Here is a 15,105-nt window from a genome sequence, read left to right as displayed (position 1 = left end):
ACCTGCGGTGTCCCTTGATAATGTGCATTGAAGACTGTGGGGAAAGTATCAGAATAGGGTCTGCCATAATCTTAACACTCAGCAAAAGGGAGCTCTTCTGACTTGCACATGGCCAGAGCTGTGTTTATCCATGGAGCTCCTGGGACTCAGAGTTGAGTCTGTGTCTAAAGTAGAGAATGGAGGGGACCTCACTGTAGTTGTTGTCTGTATTTGAGAGCGATTAACACAAGTCCTCTCTCTGTCCCAGTTCATCCTTCCAACAAAAAACCTGAGAGACCACTATGCATGAGGGCAGAGTCTGGGGACAGAGGCTGACATGTCAGTGTTAAGAAGGATGACAGTGCACCAATCAGTCCAGAAAGGAAGCTGACAATATTCCCTCCACTGAAGTTCATGACAATGAGACGCCTAGAAGGGAGCACTGGCTTTAAATTCATCACCCTGCAGGCAGAAGCAGGCATAATTCAAGGCTAGCCGGGTTTATGTAAATAGTCCTGAGATAGCCAGTGCTACATAGAGAGACCTTGTCTCAAAACAAAGAAAAGAAAAGCCATCAGAGACTTGCTGATGATCCTAGGAGCTGTTCCTAGGAAAAACCAGGGGCTGACCACAGGTGAGGTGATCCAGGTTTCTGTGTCAGGGCATAAGGTGCTTTTCTTGAGCTACAGACAGGGCACAGAGGCAAGGTTAAAGATATTTCACTGAACAACGTGGCAAGAAAGACACATCAGGAGACTCCCGGGTGAGTCTGGGTATCTGTAAGAACTGGGGACATCAGGAGACTCCTGGGTGAGTTTAGGTGTCTGTAAGAACTGGGGACATCAGGAGACTCCTGGGTGAGTTTAGGTGTCTGTAAGAACTGGGGACATCAGGAGACTCCTGGGTGAGTTTAGGTGTCTGTAAGAACTAGGGACACTATGCTCTTGATTCTGTTGCCAGCAGTGACCACCAGGACACTCTTAGCACAGGAGTGTTTGTGTACCGTCTGGGTCAGGGAGAAAGGCTGCTCGTGGGGCTGTGGCCCAATTCCATTCAATCTGATGAGAGAACAGGAGGAAACCTAATGGACTGAGTTCTGGTGTGAGAATTGGCATAGAGACATAGACAATTTTAAGCAATATGGCCAGAACGTGGTGCGGTCCTTGATCTCAACAGTGACCCCTACCTCAGGCACCATTCCTTATTGTGTCTCCACAAGAAGAGGCTTTTCCTCACCTTCAGAAATGGAGCATGTAATACACGGAGCACTCGCTGTTCTACGTGGTGGTCACACAAAGCTTATTAACCCTGAGAACAGCCACATTGACAGGTTGTAGTGTGTAGTTGAAGCTGCCCAGCACTTCAGAGTTTTCCAGCAAGGCCCCAGGAATCATTCCTGACAGAGGTCTGCAGGCCTCCTTGACGATTCTTTTCATCATGTTCTTCTCACTGATTTTAACACAGTTATGGCGGGTGTGTGGGTGCGTAACCACATGCATGAAGAAGAGAGGACAGTCTTTGCGAGGGCTGTCTTCTCTATCATGTGGGTCCCAGGGAAGAAACTCGGGTATGTAGGGCTGGCAGCAACTACCTTTACCCGCTGAGCCATCTCACCAGCTGATCACTCAAACATGGCATTTCATAAGTTGTACATCAGTATTTGTGAGCTGAGCTCTGAATACATATCTGTGCTTTATTAATAAAGTGTAGATTCTTTCCATCCCCATAATAAATGATTGCTGTAGTGAAGAATACATGTTCAACAGGTGGAGTCCACGGAGGGAGCTGTGAAGCTTGGGGTTGGGAGGTTGGATGCTGGAGGGCCGAGGACTTAAAAACTCTATAGAGCCTCCCTTGGGTTCTAAGCTACCCTTCTTGGTGTCACGGGGTTCTTATCTTTTCTTAACCTCTAACTACATGGGTTAAAATTGAACCTAGTGCATTGTGCATTCTAAGCAACTACTCTAGCACTGAGTTTCCTCCCGGGTCTGGAATTCCACTCATCTTTCACGACAGTAACAAGGTGGGCTGGATGAAATGACTCAGCTGTCAGTGTGTGCACTCCAAGATCGCACCATGAGAATGGCTGACAGAATGCGCTCCAGACTGGGTGTGTATCTGGGTAGTGGTAGTACATGCCTTTAATCCCAGCACTTGGGAGGCAGAAGCAAGCAGATCTCTGTGAGTTCGAGACCAGCCTGGTGTATAAAAGGAGCTCCATCAAGGTCAGCCAGGACTGTTGCACAGAGAAACCCTGTCTCAGAAAAACAAATGAAAACAGAACAAACAAACTTGCAAACAAACCAGCAACCTGGGCTGTTTAGATAAATGGGAGGGGAAAGAATGGGCTTCAGTCCACACTCAACACTAAGGACAGTTTAGCCTGTGAAAAGCTGAAATGAAACTTTTATATCTACCTTCAGAAATGATAGTAAAAGCAGCCAGGTTAATCTACCTATCTGTCAGCATTTAGCAAACCAGCCAAACACTCAGCTGAGGACTCACGTGTGAAAAGGTTATAGCTGGCCCCAGACTACTTCCAGATACTGAGAAGATGGACAAGGAGACCCACGCAGTATACTAGGAACTAGGTAGTGTGGCCTAAACCAGGTCTCACACAGTTTTCAATGTGTCTATAGATGGCCCTTTCTGTGTCAGGGTCAGCTCACAAAGAGGAGACCCATGGCAGTGAGTAACCAAATCCCCTATCCCAGTTCTCTGGCTGCTGAGCTTGAAGATTCCCGGGTTTTTCAGCACCTGTCTGAGAAACTCCCTCCACACCTCAACTCTCTGGCTCTCCTCCAGGCTCAGAAGTCAGATCCACACCTGGCACCTCTCCAATTATAAAGCAATCACCTAGAAGAAGCCCTGCCTCCATAGGGCTGGGGAGACGGCAAAGCAGTCAAGTGCCTCAGTACACTAAGATCTGTCACGGCAAAGGCCACTTCCTTTGTCCCTCTCATGTTCCAAACTTGCACAGGACGCTCTCCACCAGAGGCATTTCTCTTCTGCTGCAGGCTCCGTGCACTGTGCCTGCTCTGATCTCCGTCCCAGCACTGCTTTAGCTGGAGATTTTTGCTATCAAGGCATCTTTGCCCCACATTCAGGCTCAAAGAGGGTCACCTCGACATTTCATAGATGTGATTAGTCTACACCATCGTCCTAGATGAGAGGTGGCAGATCTGCTCCAACACTGACAGTAAGCGATGCTGTGGCCTGGTCCTGAACCCACATAGATCAGTGGGGACACCTGAGCCTACCATAGATGCCTGGCAGCTAAGACAATTAGCATCCCTACCTCGTGTACCTGTTCCTACACATTTCCAGTGACTTTGGGTGATCCCCGTAACTTATACAGCACCTAGGGTTTGAAGGACAAAAGCCAAGAGCAGAAGCTGAGAGATGTTTCACAGCTAAGAGCATTTGCTGTTCTCTCACAAGGCATCTTAGAACATCTATGAATGGGGATCTAGTGCCCTCTGCTGGCCTCTATGGGAACTGCATACATGTGGGGGCAAATGCAAGCTCAAGGCCAACAGCCTCTTTTCCCAGTGTGACCTGGAAGGTCATTAATGTGCTGTGTGCTTATCACGGATGCTTGGTTGCAAGAAAAACAGAGGCAGATTGATCTTGGTTTCCTGATTTCCTGTGTATTCCCGCAATGAATGTTTTTATTGCCTGAGAGTCCCCAGAGCAATAAAGGTGCATTTCTCAATAATGTGGTCCTTATGGCCAATTCATAAAAGGGTATCTAGAAAGTATCATATTTTAGGATTAGTTAAATACATGACAACAAGAATACAGTATGGATACTGATTCCACTCTAAGGTGTTTTTCCATGGAGTAAGCCATGCTATCAATACCCAAGATAAAAATCTACTGTGTCAGCCGGGCGGTGGTGGCGCATGCCTTTAATCCCAGTACTTGGGAGGCAGAGGAAGGCGGATCTCTGTGAGTTCGAGACCAGCCTGGTCTACAAGAGCTAGTTCCAGGACAGGCTCCAAAACCACAGAGAAACCCTGTCTCGAAAAAACCAAAAAAAAAAAAAAAAAAAAAAAAAAAAAAATCTACTGTGTTCCCCTAGCTGTCTGGGAACTCACTATATAGCCCATGCTGTCTGGAGCTAGCAGAGATCCATCTGTGCCTGTGAGTTCTGGGGTTACAGCAGTGTGACAGCACACCTGTTAAAGAAGATGGGTTTAAGTGTGAAGACTTGGAAATTGCTTTTTTAAGGGAGCCATTTGAGGATTGGCAAGAGACTGGACTCTAGAGGGGTTCCCACGTGTCCAAGAAGATGTCCCCAGCTTTTTCCGTGAGCGGCTGAGGAGAGGGCGCCTGAACTGGCCCTATACTATAGCCACTCTGATGAATATCTTGCATATCACCATAGAACCTTCATCTGGTGATGGATGGGGATAGAGACAGAGAGCCATATTGGAGCACTGGACTGAGCTCCCAAGGTCCAGATGAAGAGCAGAAGGAGGGAGAACATGAGCAAGGAAGTCAGGACTGCGAGGGGTGCACCCACCACGGAGATGGTGGGACTGATCTAATGGGAGGTCACCAAGGCCAACTGGACTGGGACTGAACGAGCATGTGATCAGACCGGACTCTCTGAATGTGGCTGACAATGAGGGCTGACTGAGAAGCCAATGATAATGGCACTGGGTTTTGATTCTACTGCATGTGTACTGACCTTTTGGGAGCCTAGTCTGTTTGGAGGCTCACCTTCCTAGACCTGGATGTAGGGGGGAGGGCCTTGGACTTCCCACAGGGCAGGGCATCCTGACTTCTCTTAGGATTGGAGAGGGAGGGGGAAGTGGGTGGAGTGGGAGGGAAATGGGAGGAGGTGGAAATTTTTAATTAATTAATTAAAAGAATGAAATAAACGTAATCTGTTATAACCTGAATAAAGTAGAGACACACTATTGTGAAGTTCCTGTGAATTTTAGGAAGTTTAATAGCACTTATGCCACTATAGATATTTTAGTTTAGAAAAATTATATATTTATCCATAACAATGATCACTAATACATTCTTTTTCTTTCAACTAATTATCATCAATGTTATGATTTAATGTTGATAAAATTGATATATTTGGTTATTTGACAATTTATTAAAATTTTAGTGCAAGAGTATATTTTAAAATAAACAATTTATGGTACACAGTTATAATAAAATGTTGAATGGTAAAATATTTGAAACAAGTATCAAGGAACTAGTAATTAGGGTAGAGAGTAAATACAGGGCATAAAGTCATCATTACGTTCAAGACAAATATTGACTACATCTACCTTGCTCTTTCTTAATAGTGAACCGCTCTTCAGATTTCTCTAGGAATGGTATTTCTTTTTCTTTGGGGCTACTTTATTTGCCTATACTCCTGGCCTGTTATTTTGTTAAAAGTCCCATCCTGAGTCGACTTTGCAAAGGCAATTTGCCTTTTCTGTGGCTTTAATATGTCTGTTGCACAAAAGTTCAAATGCAGAAAGCATTCTATTGGGCTTCGAGTTCAAATATTGTCATTCGTGGTGGGCTGGCCACATAACTCTTCGGAGTTTGTTTTTGATTATTTTCATCTCTGTGAAATAAATTAACTTTGAAATCTCAAAAAAAAATACATTTTTTTTCTTAAAGGGGGCTTTAACAGGGCATTCAACATAAACACTAGATAATACTCTTAACAAATTATGAAAAATCAATAACAAGAACAGATAACATCAAAATAACAAAGCCAAAACTTAAACAACTAAAAGCAAAAATTTTAAACAAAACCAAACAAAAATTAAGCTAATTAGCATTCTCTAAGAGACATGGTAGTGAGGCTGTCACCGATTGGAACAGCTTTTTAAGATGCCTGTAGTCATTCCTCTTTTGTTAGATGTCATGTCCCCCCCAAGGCTGAGGCCACTTGCTGCTAGATGTAGCATTTGGAGTAATTTTTGTCTCTGGTTTTCTGTACCCCAAGCATGGTTTTGATGCTTTCTTTTCTTTATGAGAACTGAGTCAACAGACACATGAATCAGATTGGGCATGACCACCTGGAGGGCAGCTGGTATTTCCTTCACTGGTGAGTTCACAGAAACAAGGGGTGTCTTTTTGTCTGGAGGCCTTGATCCTAATGTGAAGAATGTGATGGTTTCAAGGTGTCTGTGGCTCCCTTTGGCTTCCTCAGTTCTCTCAGGGGGTGTTATCAAGAAGGAAAGGGAATCAAGACCCAGAAGCAGCCATGCTGGGTCACTGGCTAGACATACTCAAGGCCTATTCCACGATGGGATCCAAATTTGAAGAATAAAATTGATCCCCAGACTTCAGTAGTTGCTGGGGATGGGGCTCAGCAGGTGGCTCTTCCTGTAGCAGCTCCTTCTGCAAGAGGCTCTCATCCTGGGCTGTGGCCTCTTCCACCTCAGGCTGGAGTGTTTTGGACCTGGAAGAGGATAGCAGTTAAGGCACAGGTCAAGAGGGGACATGCCATGTCAACTGTCTGGCTCCTACCTCCTAACACCTCAGGCGTCCTGGAGAACCAACATTGATCTTTGGACTGATATCATTTTTATAGCCCCCCCCCAATGGATCACAGAGTAGCTGGGCTTAGAACTTTTCTCAGTCCTAGACACATGTCATAACTTAAACTGAGCTTGTATGTTGCCCTTTCTACTAGAAAAATAGAACATTCTTCTACAGATCAGGGACATCATTTTGTACATAACAGCAGGATATAAATACTATAGCCAACAGTGTATGAGCAATACACTTGGTATTGATGAGTTACTGATCAACACATCATCTTATTGATAGCAGTAATACAGTCTTGCCATCTGGGCACCCGAACAAGGTCATGAGGTCAGCTCAGTCCTCATGCCCAGAGGGACCATAAACATGAGCACCATGCAAGATGGAGCCTGTCATGCTAGAGCAGCATTTCCTGCCATGTGTGCCTGAGAAAACTGGCCCTGCCTGGGCTCTGGAACCAAACAGAGACTTTCATTTCCTTAGGACTAAAGCTGGAGATCTGCATCCTGGCTCTCTTTGGAAGTCTGCTACAGCACACTCCAGAGAAGATTCTGATATGGCCTGTAGCTGAAGTATCTGCCTGGGTTCATCCTGGAAAGTCATTAACATATTCTATTCAGAGAACCCTTCGCACAGGAAATAGGCTAACGTTACAGAGAGCATTGCTCAAAGGTGGGAGTCTCTTCCCTACACAGGATGTTCCTAAATAAAAATGTTATTTCAGCAGGGTGTGGTGGTGCACACCTTTAAATCCCATCTCTGGGGAGGCTGAAGCAGACAAGTCTCTGCGAGTTCAAGGGAAGTCTGCTGAGAACAGAGAAAAGTCAGGAGGGAGAAAGTGAGACTCAACTCTAATAACAAACGAGGACCAAACATCTTATTTCCTGGATAGAAGTTCTTGTTGACTGCACCAGCACAATTCTCTTTGGGATTCTTTCCATGGTTCTAGCTTGGAGCCAAGCAGAGGGGCAGAAACTTAAAAAAGATAGAGGTTCAAGGTACAGGGGATCCACTTGTCTGTACCATGTCCTCCCAGTCTGGGCTCCTACCTCATCTGGGAGAACTCAAAGTGATGCCACAGCTTTTCTGCTGAGTCCTTTTTCTGGGTGTCTGCTTCCTTCTGCTTCAGCAGGAACTGAAGTCTTTCCACCAACCCCTTGAGCTCCTGTTCATTAGAAGAGTGTGTTCTTAGTGGAGGATTACACAATCTCACACAAATCTAAGCACACACAAAGGATCCCAGTAGCTTGCTGGTCATCCAGGCAGGAAAAACAGTAAACATCCAGGGAAGTAAGGAAGCCTGATTCAAGGCAGAGACTAAATAGAAACACAGTGTGGTCTCTGCTAGCCAGTGCACATGTGTGTCACGATCCACAACCCCCATATGCTTACACTACACACACATAGGCACACACACACACACACACATACACACAACACAAGAACTGAGAGTTAAAGAAAGAGGAACAGCGAGGGGGAAATGGAGTTTGTAGAAGCATCATGGCGGAGGAGCGGTCTAGACGAATCACACCAGCTCTCTCAGAACAGTCCCACAGCTCAGCCATCATTTCTTGAGGACGACTACGGTTGTGATTTGCTTGGCAAGACTATGTTGAGCTGGTTAGAGAAATTCTTCCCTTGAAGGCTCAATTCTCTCTCATTTGACCACCAGCTTGTCAAAAGCCCCCAGCAGATCATCCAGTCAACCCCAGACTGTAGTCTGCTGGATGGGAGAAGTGTCTAGCACTGATCCCAGACAACAGGGCTGAGGAGCTGCTACTCAGGCTCTGTCACTGGGAACTGAGAGCTGGGCAAAGGGAAGAGAACACACTGGGACACAGGAAGAAAGGAGAAGGCCCCATGCCACCCTAACCCATGCCAGTGAGGGGCACTCAATGGGCCCTTGCATGGGGATCTCCTTCTTGCAAACTGCTTCCCACCTGTGACCTCACATGAGCCCTGCCAAGCAAATGAGGCCCAGGACCCAGACCTCACTCACTCCAAGCTCTGTGCATAGAATGCTACCTATCATAGATCCATGTAAGTGTGTGGTGTGTTATTGACCCTTCTCCTTCACTGGACTGCAGCTTCAAACAGAGCAGCAGGAATGGTTCTCCTGTTTCAGACAGCAATTCCAGGTCCTGGTGACTATTGCTGTGTACTCAGAGCAATAACTCAGTCTCTCCTAAGAGGCTAACTTCCCAGAAGTACTTGGGCATGGACACTGAAATGAACACCTGGTAGCATGAGGTGGGAGGTCAAACGGGAGCATGAGTGAGTCAGGTGGGGGTGAATGCACAGGTGGGGGATGGGCAGAGAGCAGTCAGAAGGGCAAATGGGGCCAGACCTTAGCCTGGCTGATTTGCCTGCCCCTACCTGTTGTTGCGGGGTTTTGACGTCACTGTTCTCTTCTTGGTTCTTACAGAGCACTTTCAAGTCCTCTACGTGGTGCATCAGTAGGGCCCAATCATCCCGCAATTTCTTCTTCTCCTGCCTCAGCAGGTCCACCTTCTGCTCCAGGTGAGTATGATGCATCAGGATGAGGCTGTGGAGACCGCTGGAGAGACACACTGCATAGTAAGGCCCTGCCAGCCTCCTCCTGCCTCCCGCCTCCAGGAACCAGCACCCCAAAAGGCCTTATGCTTCCTTGAAAATGTAGCCAAGAGTCTGATACAGCCTTGACAGCTACACTCAGAAAGCCAAAGTGAGACAGCAGCTAATACCAGAAAGCATCAAACTACTATGGACAACCCAACACCAAACAGGATCCACATCCCTTCAATAGGAAGAGGAGGCCCCCACCTGTTCTTAACTGTCTATAGTAATGGGAAAACATCACCATATAGAGGGCAAATACCCTCCAAGGGGGGACAGGTGACCAAAGGTGAGCGTATTCTAACTACAAGTTCCGTAGCCACAAGACCTCTAAAGCCTGGGCCTGTGCTCCAGACACCAGGGCTGCCCAGCATTTCTCTCCTGGTGCAAAGCCCTTTTCTATCTAGAGGCTCCACGGGCTCTAGGACAATGGTGGTAGGGCTAACAGTCTCTTTCATGCTCTCCAATAATGAGTCCAAGAGACACAAGTCCCAGAGCTGCTTGCTAAGGAGCAGAAAGTCTAGAAGCAGAGGAAGGAAGTCTCTGTGCAGAGAAAAAGAAAGGCAGAGATGGCCGTTCAACAACTTTCAGGGTCCGTGTCAAGATGTGCCCTTACCGATACAAGACTGTCTCCTTGGTCAGCTCACTCAGCTTTTCTGAGGCCTCGGTGTTCTCGTCCTCCAGGCGCTTTAGTGCTGACAGGGCCTGTCTGTGCTGTAGCTTCACTTTCTCATTCAGGGGATTTGGTGGGTGGTAGGGCCTAAAACAGGAGGAAAGACTCCCATGAACACAGGCCTCAAGGATCATGGAAACTCAAGCTGGATCCTGGTCGACCACAGCCCAGGGGTTGCCACATTCTGGATACTATGTACTGGAACCTTGTGGTGCTTATTTCTTGTTATCCTGACCCTAGGTCAGCAGAGGCCTGGCTCAGATGGAGGGTTTCCTAGCTGCATGAGCTCACGCAGTAGGCCTAGGGGCCCAGTTGAGCTCTGTGTTACCAGGAGTGTATAACACAGGTGTAGCAACACCAGATATTGCAATGAAATCTCTTCTGCTTCAGAACAGCGATTCTAGGCCCTGGGTGACTCTCAGTGAACAGTAAGACAGAGAACATAACTCTGGGTTTCAGACCCAATAGCCAGACAGCAGTATAAACTCCATAAGGGAATCCTAGGTGCCATTACGGTGAACACATAAGACAACATTAGTAATGCTTAAAGTGGGCTCCCAGACCTCTGCACTGGCATCGCCTAGAAACGGGGGCAGGGAAATCCTTAGGTCCCAGCACAGATCCCTGCCTGCCATCGTTTGTAGGGACAGAAAAACATGCAAATGTGTGTATGGACACACACACACACACACACACACACACACACACGACAGATAGAGAAGGGAAGATATACAGACACAGAGAGGGTGAGCACCCACAATCAGATGCCAAAGAAATGTGTGGAGCAGTATTGTCAACGAGTACAATGCACAAAACTAGAGAGAAACTGTGATGAGCCCCAGGACTTCCAGTGACGCTGAGATGGACCAAGTGGGAAGAGGCCCCGCCAGCTGCTCCCAGCAGCTTTCAGCACACACCCTCCGGCCAAGCAAGTCCAAAGACTCACCACAAGCTAACAGCAGCTCGCATCTCACACAAGACACCGTCTGTCACATCTGATAATGCATGCTGGGAACTACACATTCCTGCCCCAGTCCCTGAGCCGTGTGACTCAGACCACAGGCTCTGGTTTTCATTTGGAGGAAGCAGAATTGTAAGAGTCCCCATCTCAGCTTCGGGGCTGCCTCTCCTCTGAGAAGAATTTAGGACATGAGGTCAGTCACTCAGGAAGTGCAGCCTCCTATAAACCAACACCTTTTTTTTTTTTAATTCAGAATTTCATTTTCATTTTATTTAAATAGAATTTTAGACACTTCTTTTACAAATTGTATATACAAATTTGCATATTCCCCTCCCTTCTCTCCTCCCTGTTGCCCCCTTTCCCATCTATACCCCTCTCCCCTTCAATTCCTTGTCTGTCTCCATCAGAAACAGGCAGGCCTCCTGTGGACTTGAGGAAAACATGTCATGTCACGTTAATACAGGCTGAGTTCCCTGCCTCGAATCATATCTAGTGTAGGTAAGGAAATACCGGATGGGAAGAGGTTCCCAAAAGGCAGATAAGCTCCAGAGAAGGGTCCTGATCTCACGACAGGAGCCCTACTAAGATATCAAGCTACACACTGTCACACACAAGCAGAGGGCCTAGGTCATCCCATGGAGGCTCCCGTCTGTTGGTCCAGAGCCCATGAGCTCCCACAAGCTCAGGTCAGATGGCACTGTGGAGCCCAAGACCTTAAAAGAAAGCAGGTGAGGATGACATTGCTGACGGTCCCATGAAGTCTGGAACAATGGATACCTATCATCCACCTTTCCTTCCGTGATAAAGATCACGTGATCCCGCAGTTCATTTCTTTGGCTGGTCATCAGCTGCAGCTCCCTGGTCAGCCTCTCCATTTCCTTCTGCATCTGTTTCTGGGTACGGGGCCTTGGGTTGGATGATGGCACCGCAGCAGCATCTGTGGGTAGATGGAACACAAGTGAGATGGCATAGCGACATGGCATAGATGATGGACAGGTCACCCTGAGACCCAAACAGAAGTACCATGTCTGGAACCTGGTGACAACCCAGGTTGAGATGCTCCCTCTGAGAACCTCAGCTCTCTCATTGCTCTAGAGATGTGGCTACATAAGCAGCCAGGGCTTTCCTCTGCCTCTCTACACATGCTCAGGGGAATAGACACCTCTTCAGACACAGAATTCACAGTAGCACAGGATGCAGTGTGGTCCGGAGCCCTGAAGCCTGCCTGGGGTTTCAGAAGCCGGAGAATAATGGCATAGCGCATAAGCACTCGGGTGCTGTGAGGAGCCCAGAATCCTTCCTGGCCAATCCAGGCCCATGGCTGTCAACTGAAAAGCCATGCAGGGGCACAACATGGTCAACGGGCTCACCAAGTCACCCACTGACTATCCAGATCACTGAAGCTGGCAGGAGGCAGCCAGTCTCTGCTCTGCTCCCATACCTCAGACAGTTGTTTGTCTACACTAGAGAACTGCCTGCCATCCTCAACTGCTGACATAGAACCCTAGGGGGCCACTGTCAGGGAGAGGTGCTCAGAGGAATTCTGCAGTACAGTCTGAGGATACAATGTCTTGTCCAGAGAACTTTTCTTCCCTTGTGACTAGTGTCAGAGAGAGAGACTGGACCCACAGGAAACCACAGAGGGTGAGAGGAAGTGATGCCTCCTAAGATGGGGACACATTAGTCCCTCCCTTCCTCCTATGGTCTCCTTCTGTCCCCACATATTAACCCAAACTACAGTGAAGGTCACAACTAAGCGGTCATCCCAGCACATCCTTGGCCTGGTAAGACTCTGGCTTAGGAGATGGGCAAACTCATGTTCTGGAATCCTTGACTTTGATGAATTATGAGCAGGGATGTCCATTAGCTACTGAGAGGCTCCTGGTCCGCTGTCCCATTACTGGAAGGCCCTCTTCAAATCCACCTCTTCCAGCTAGCTGCCCACCTCCTGCCCATGACTCACTGTGTCTTTGCCAGAACCATTTATTCCTTCCTGCTTTACGCCCAAACTGAGCGTCAGCTTCCTCCTGCCTCTCTCTGTTCTCTGGACGTTCTCCATCTGCTCTCCTAATTAGACCCCTCAGTCTTGAGAACATGACTCCTGCTGTACCCCGTGGGCACCAGGAATGTCCTAAGGGCAGTTGGTGTTGCTACAACACTAGTGACATCACATGGAACGCCAAGAGCTCTCCGGGATACAGTAGAATTGTCCGGGGAAGGGACTGCTGAGGTTATGGGGACTTGCATTTGTCCCCCTGCTAACTAGCTGTCCTGAACTGACCAGAAGTCCAGCTTCCCTGTCCAATAGCCTCTCTGGGAACACAGAAGAATCCATTCAGCACCTCCTCCTTCCAAACCCAGAGTTCCCTAAGCTTGATTGGAAAGGCCATATTACTTCCCATGTTGAGAACTGAGCTTTTCCTTCCAAAGATGCTGAAAATATCTCATTCTTTCTTCAAAATCACTCTGTTCATCAATATGAGCAAGCAAATCTTACTGAGTCTATGTTAAGATGAACATAACCAAGGAAAGGTCACCTTCCTCAAGAACAAGTGTTAGAAAGCACATTCAGGAAGAACCTGCAGAGCTGGTTACAGTGTGGGATTTAGGTTAAGAGTACAGTCATGGAAGCCATGTGCTTAGCTTTAGAAAATTGCCCTGGGATTCCACAGCCCATACAGAATGCTCCCATGAGGGTGCTGGCCAACGTGTAATGATCCATTAGCAGAGGAAACTGAACTAGGGAATCCACCAAGTGAAAAAGCCCCCAGGCTGAGTGTGGTGCTCTCCACTCTGCACCAAAGACAGCAATGCAGGGTTAGCTACAGGCCTCTGTGGGTTACCGTGCTTATTGTGGGAAAATCAAGGTAACAGCTGTAGACACTCCTCATTTGGCAGAGTGACTGCCTAGCATGTAGCAAGTCCTGCGTTCAATGACTAGTGCTGTCTTTAAAGGTCTTCGGGGCCCCATTTTTTAAAAAATATTTATTTATTTATTATGTATACAATATTCTGTGGGCTGGGTGATGGTGGTGCACGCCTTTAATCCCAGCACTAGGGAAGCAAAGGCAGGCGGATCTCTGTGAGTTTGAGACCAGCCTGGTCTACAGAGCTAGTTCCAGGACAGGCTCCAAAGCCACAGAGAAACCCTGTCTCGAAAAACCAAAAAACAAAAAAAAACAACAAAAAAACAATATTCTGTCTGTGTGTATGCCTGTAGGCCAGAAGAGGGCACCAGACCTCATTACAGATGGTTGTGAGCTACCATGGTTGTGAGCCACCATGTGGTTGCTGGGAACTCAGGACCTTTGGAAGAGTAGGCAATGCTCTTAACCGCTGAGCCATCTCTCCAGCCTGATCGGCGCCCCATTTGTAATCTTAGCCCTTGTGAAGTAGAAGCAGGATGATCTAAGCTCAAGGTGAACCTGCAAAACCAGTGTGAGGACAGCTTGGGAGACATGAAACCCTGTCTCAACATTAAAACAGAAATATAACCGACCTCCAAGGCCTCACCTACCAATCATTTCTATTGAAGAGAACAAACCATTCTCCCTATCATCTTGGGGAGATGGAGGGGAACATGAAGTGATCCAATAATTAAGGACCCTGTTCTTGCTTTTCCTTAGGTTTACACAGAGATGAAATCAAAGTGGGTATGACCATCTGAACTACTGAGCAATATCCAATGCTGCTTGCATAGTACTGTGTCTATGACAAACTCTGCCTTTCCCTTAGTGATGTTGCCCCAGCAGCAAGTGTCAGGGTCTGAGGCCCAAGCCCACTGATCCCTTCAGGGGGCTAGACAGAAGCCACCAGAGATACTCCTCCTCCTTTTCCAGAGATGAAATCAAACTGACCCATTCCAAACCTGGTTGGCTATGGAATCACAGATGATATTCCCTCACCCTTCTCAGAGTTCAGTTTAGGGTAGAGTTCAGGCACTTACATTTCTGATGAGTACCTTTGTATCCTGCCCAAGGCCCAGATTTGTTACAGGACTGGGTGCAGACAAGCAATGTGTTGCTGTCACTAAGAGGTACCCTGCCCAGGACTCTGCCCATAAGAGACTTTAGAGGAATCGCCCCTTCTTCCTCAGGATTGTTAATGACATTGGACAGTCTTCACTTGAGAGTCACAGGCTAGCCGGGCGGTGGTGGCGCATGCCTTTAATCCCAGCACTCGGGAGACAGAGGCAGGCGGATCTCTGGGAGTTCGAGGCCAGCCTGGTCTACAAGAGCTAGTTCCAGGACAGGAACCAAAAAGCTACGGAGTAACCCTGTCTCGAAAAAATCCAAAAAAAAAAAAAAAAAAAAAAAAAAAAAGAGTCACAGGCTACAGAGTCCTTCAAAAACGACTCACATTGCTAGGAAACCTGAAGTTTCTA

At 47.4% G+C, this 15,105-nt stretch overlaps 1 protein-coding gene across 1 annotated transcript; it reads right to left on the bottom strand.

Annotated features, from left to right (window-relative positions):
* Positions 1-5,091: 5,091 nt before the first annotated feature.
* On the bottom strand, positions 5,092-12,817 carry LOC130874669 (disks large homolog 5-like). The gene is made up of 6 exons (XM_057770084.1): positions 12,685-12,817; positions 11,499-11,658; positions 9,704-9,847; positions 8,869-9,049; positions 7,542-7,657; positions 5,092-6,406 (listed from the first exon to the last, which is right to left on the bottom strand). Exons 1-6 carry the CDS (start codon positions 12,815-12,817, stop codon positions 6,241-6,243), a joined length of 900 nt encoding a protein of 299 aa, XP_057626067.1. The 3' UTR covers positions 5,092-6,240.
* Between the last annotated feature and the right edge of the window lie 2,288 nt (positions 12,818-15,105).

The sequence above is a fragment of the Chionomys nivalis genome, chromosome 5 (assembly GCF_950005125.1).
Source record: "Chionomys nivalis chromosome 5, mChiNiv1.1, whole genome shotgun sequence".
Lineage (NCBI taxonomy): Eukaryota > Metazoa > Chordata > Mammalia > Rodentia > Cricetidae > Chionomys > Chionomys nivalis.
This window is presented reverse-complemented; position numbering and strand designations above follow the sequence as displayed.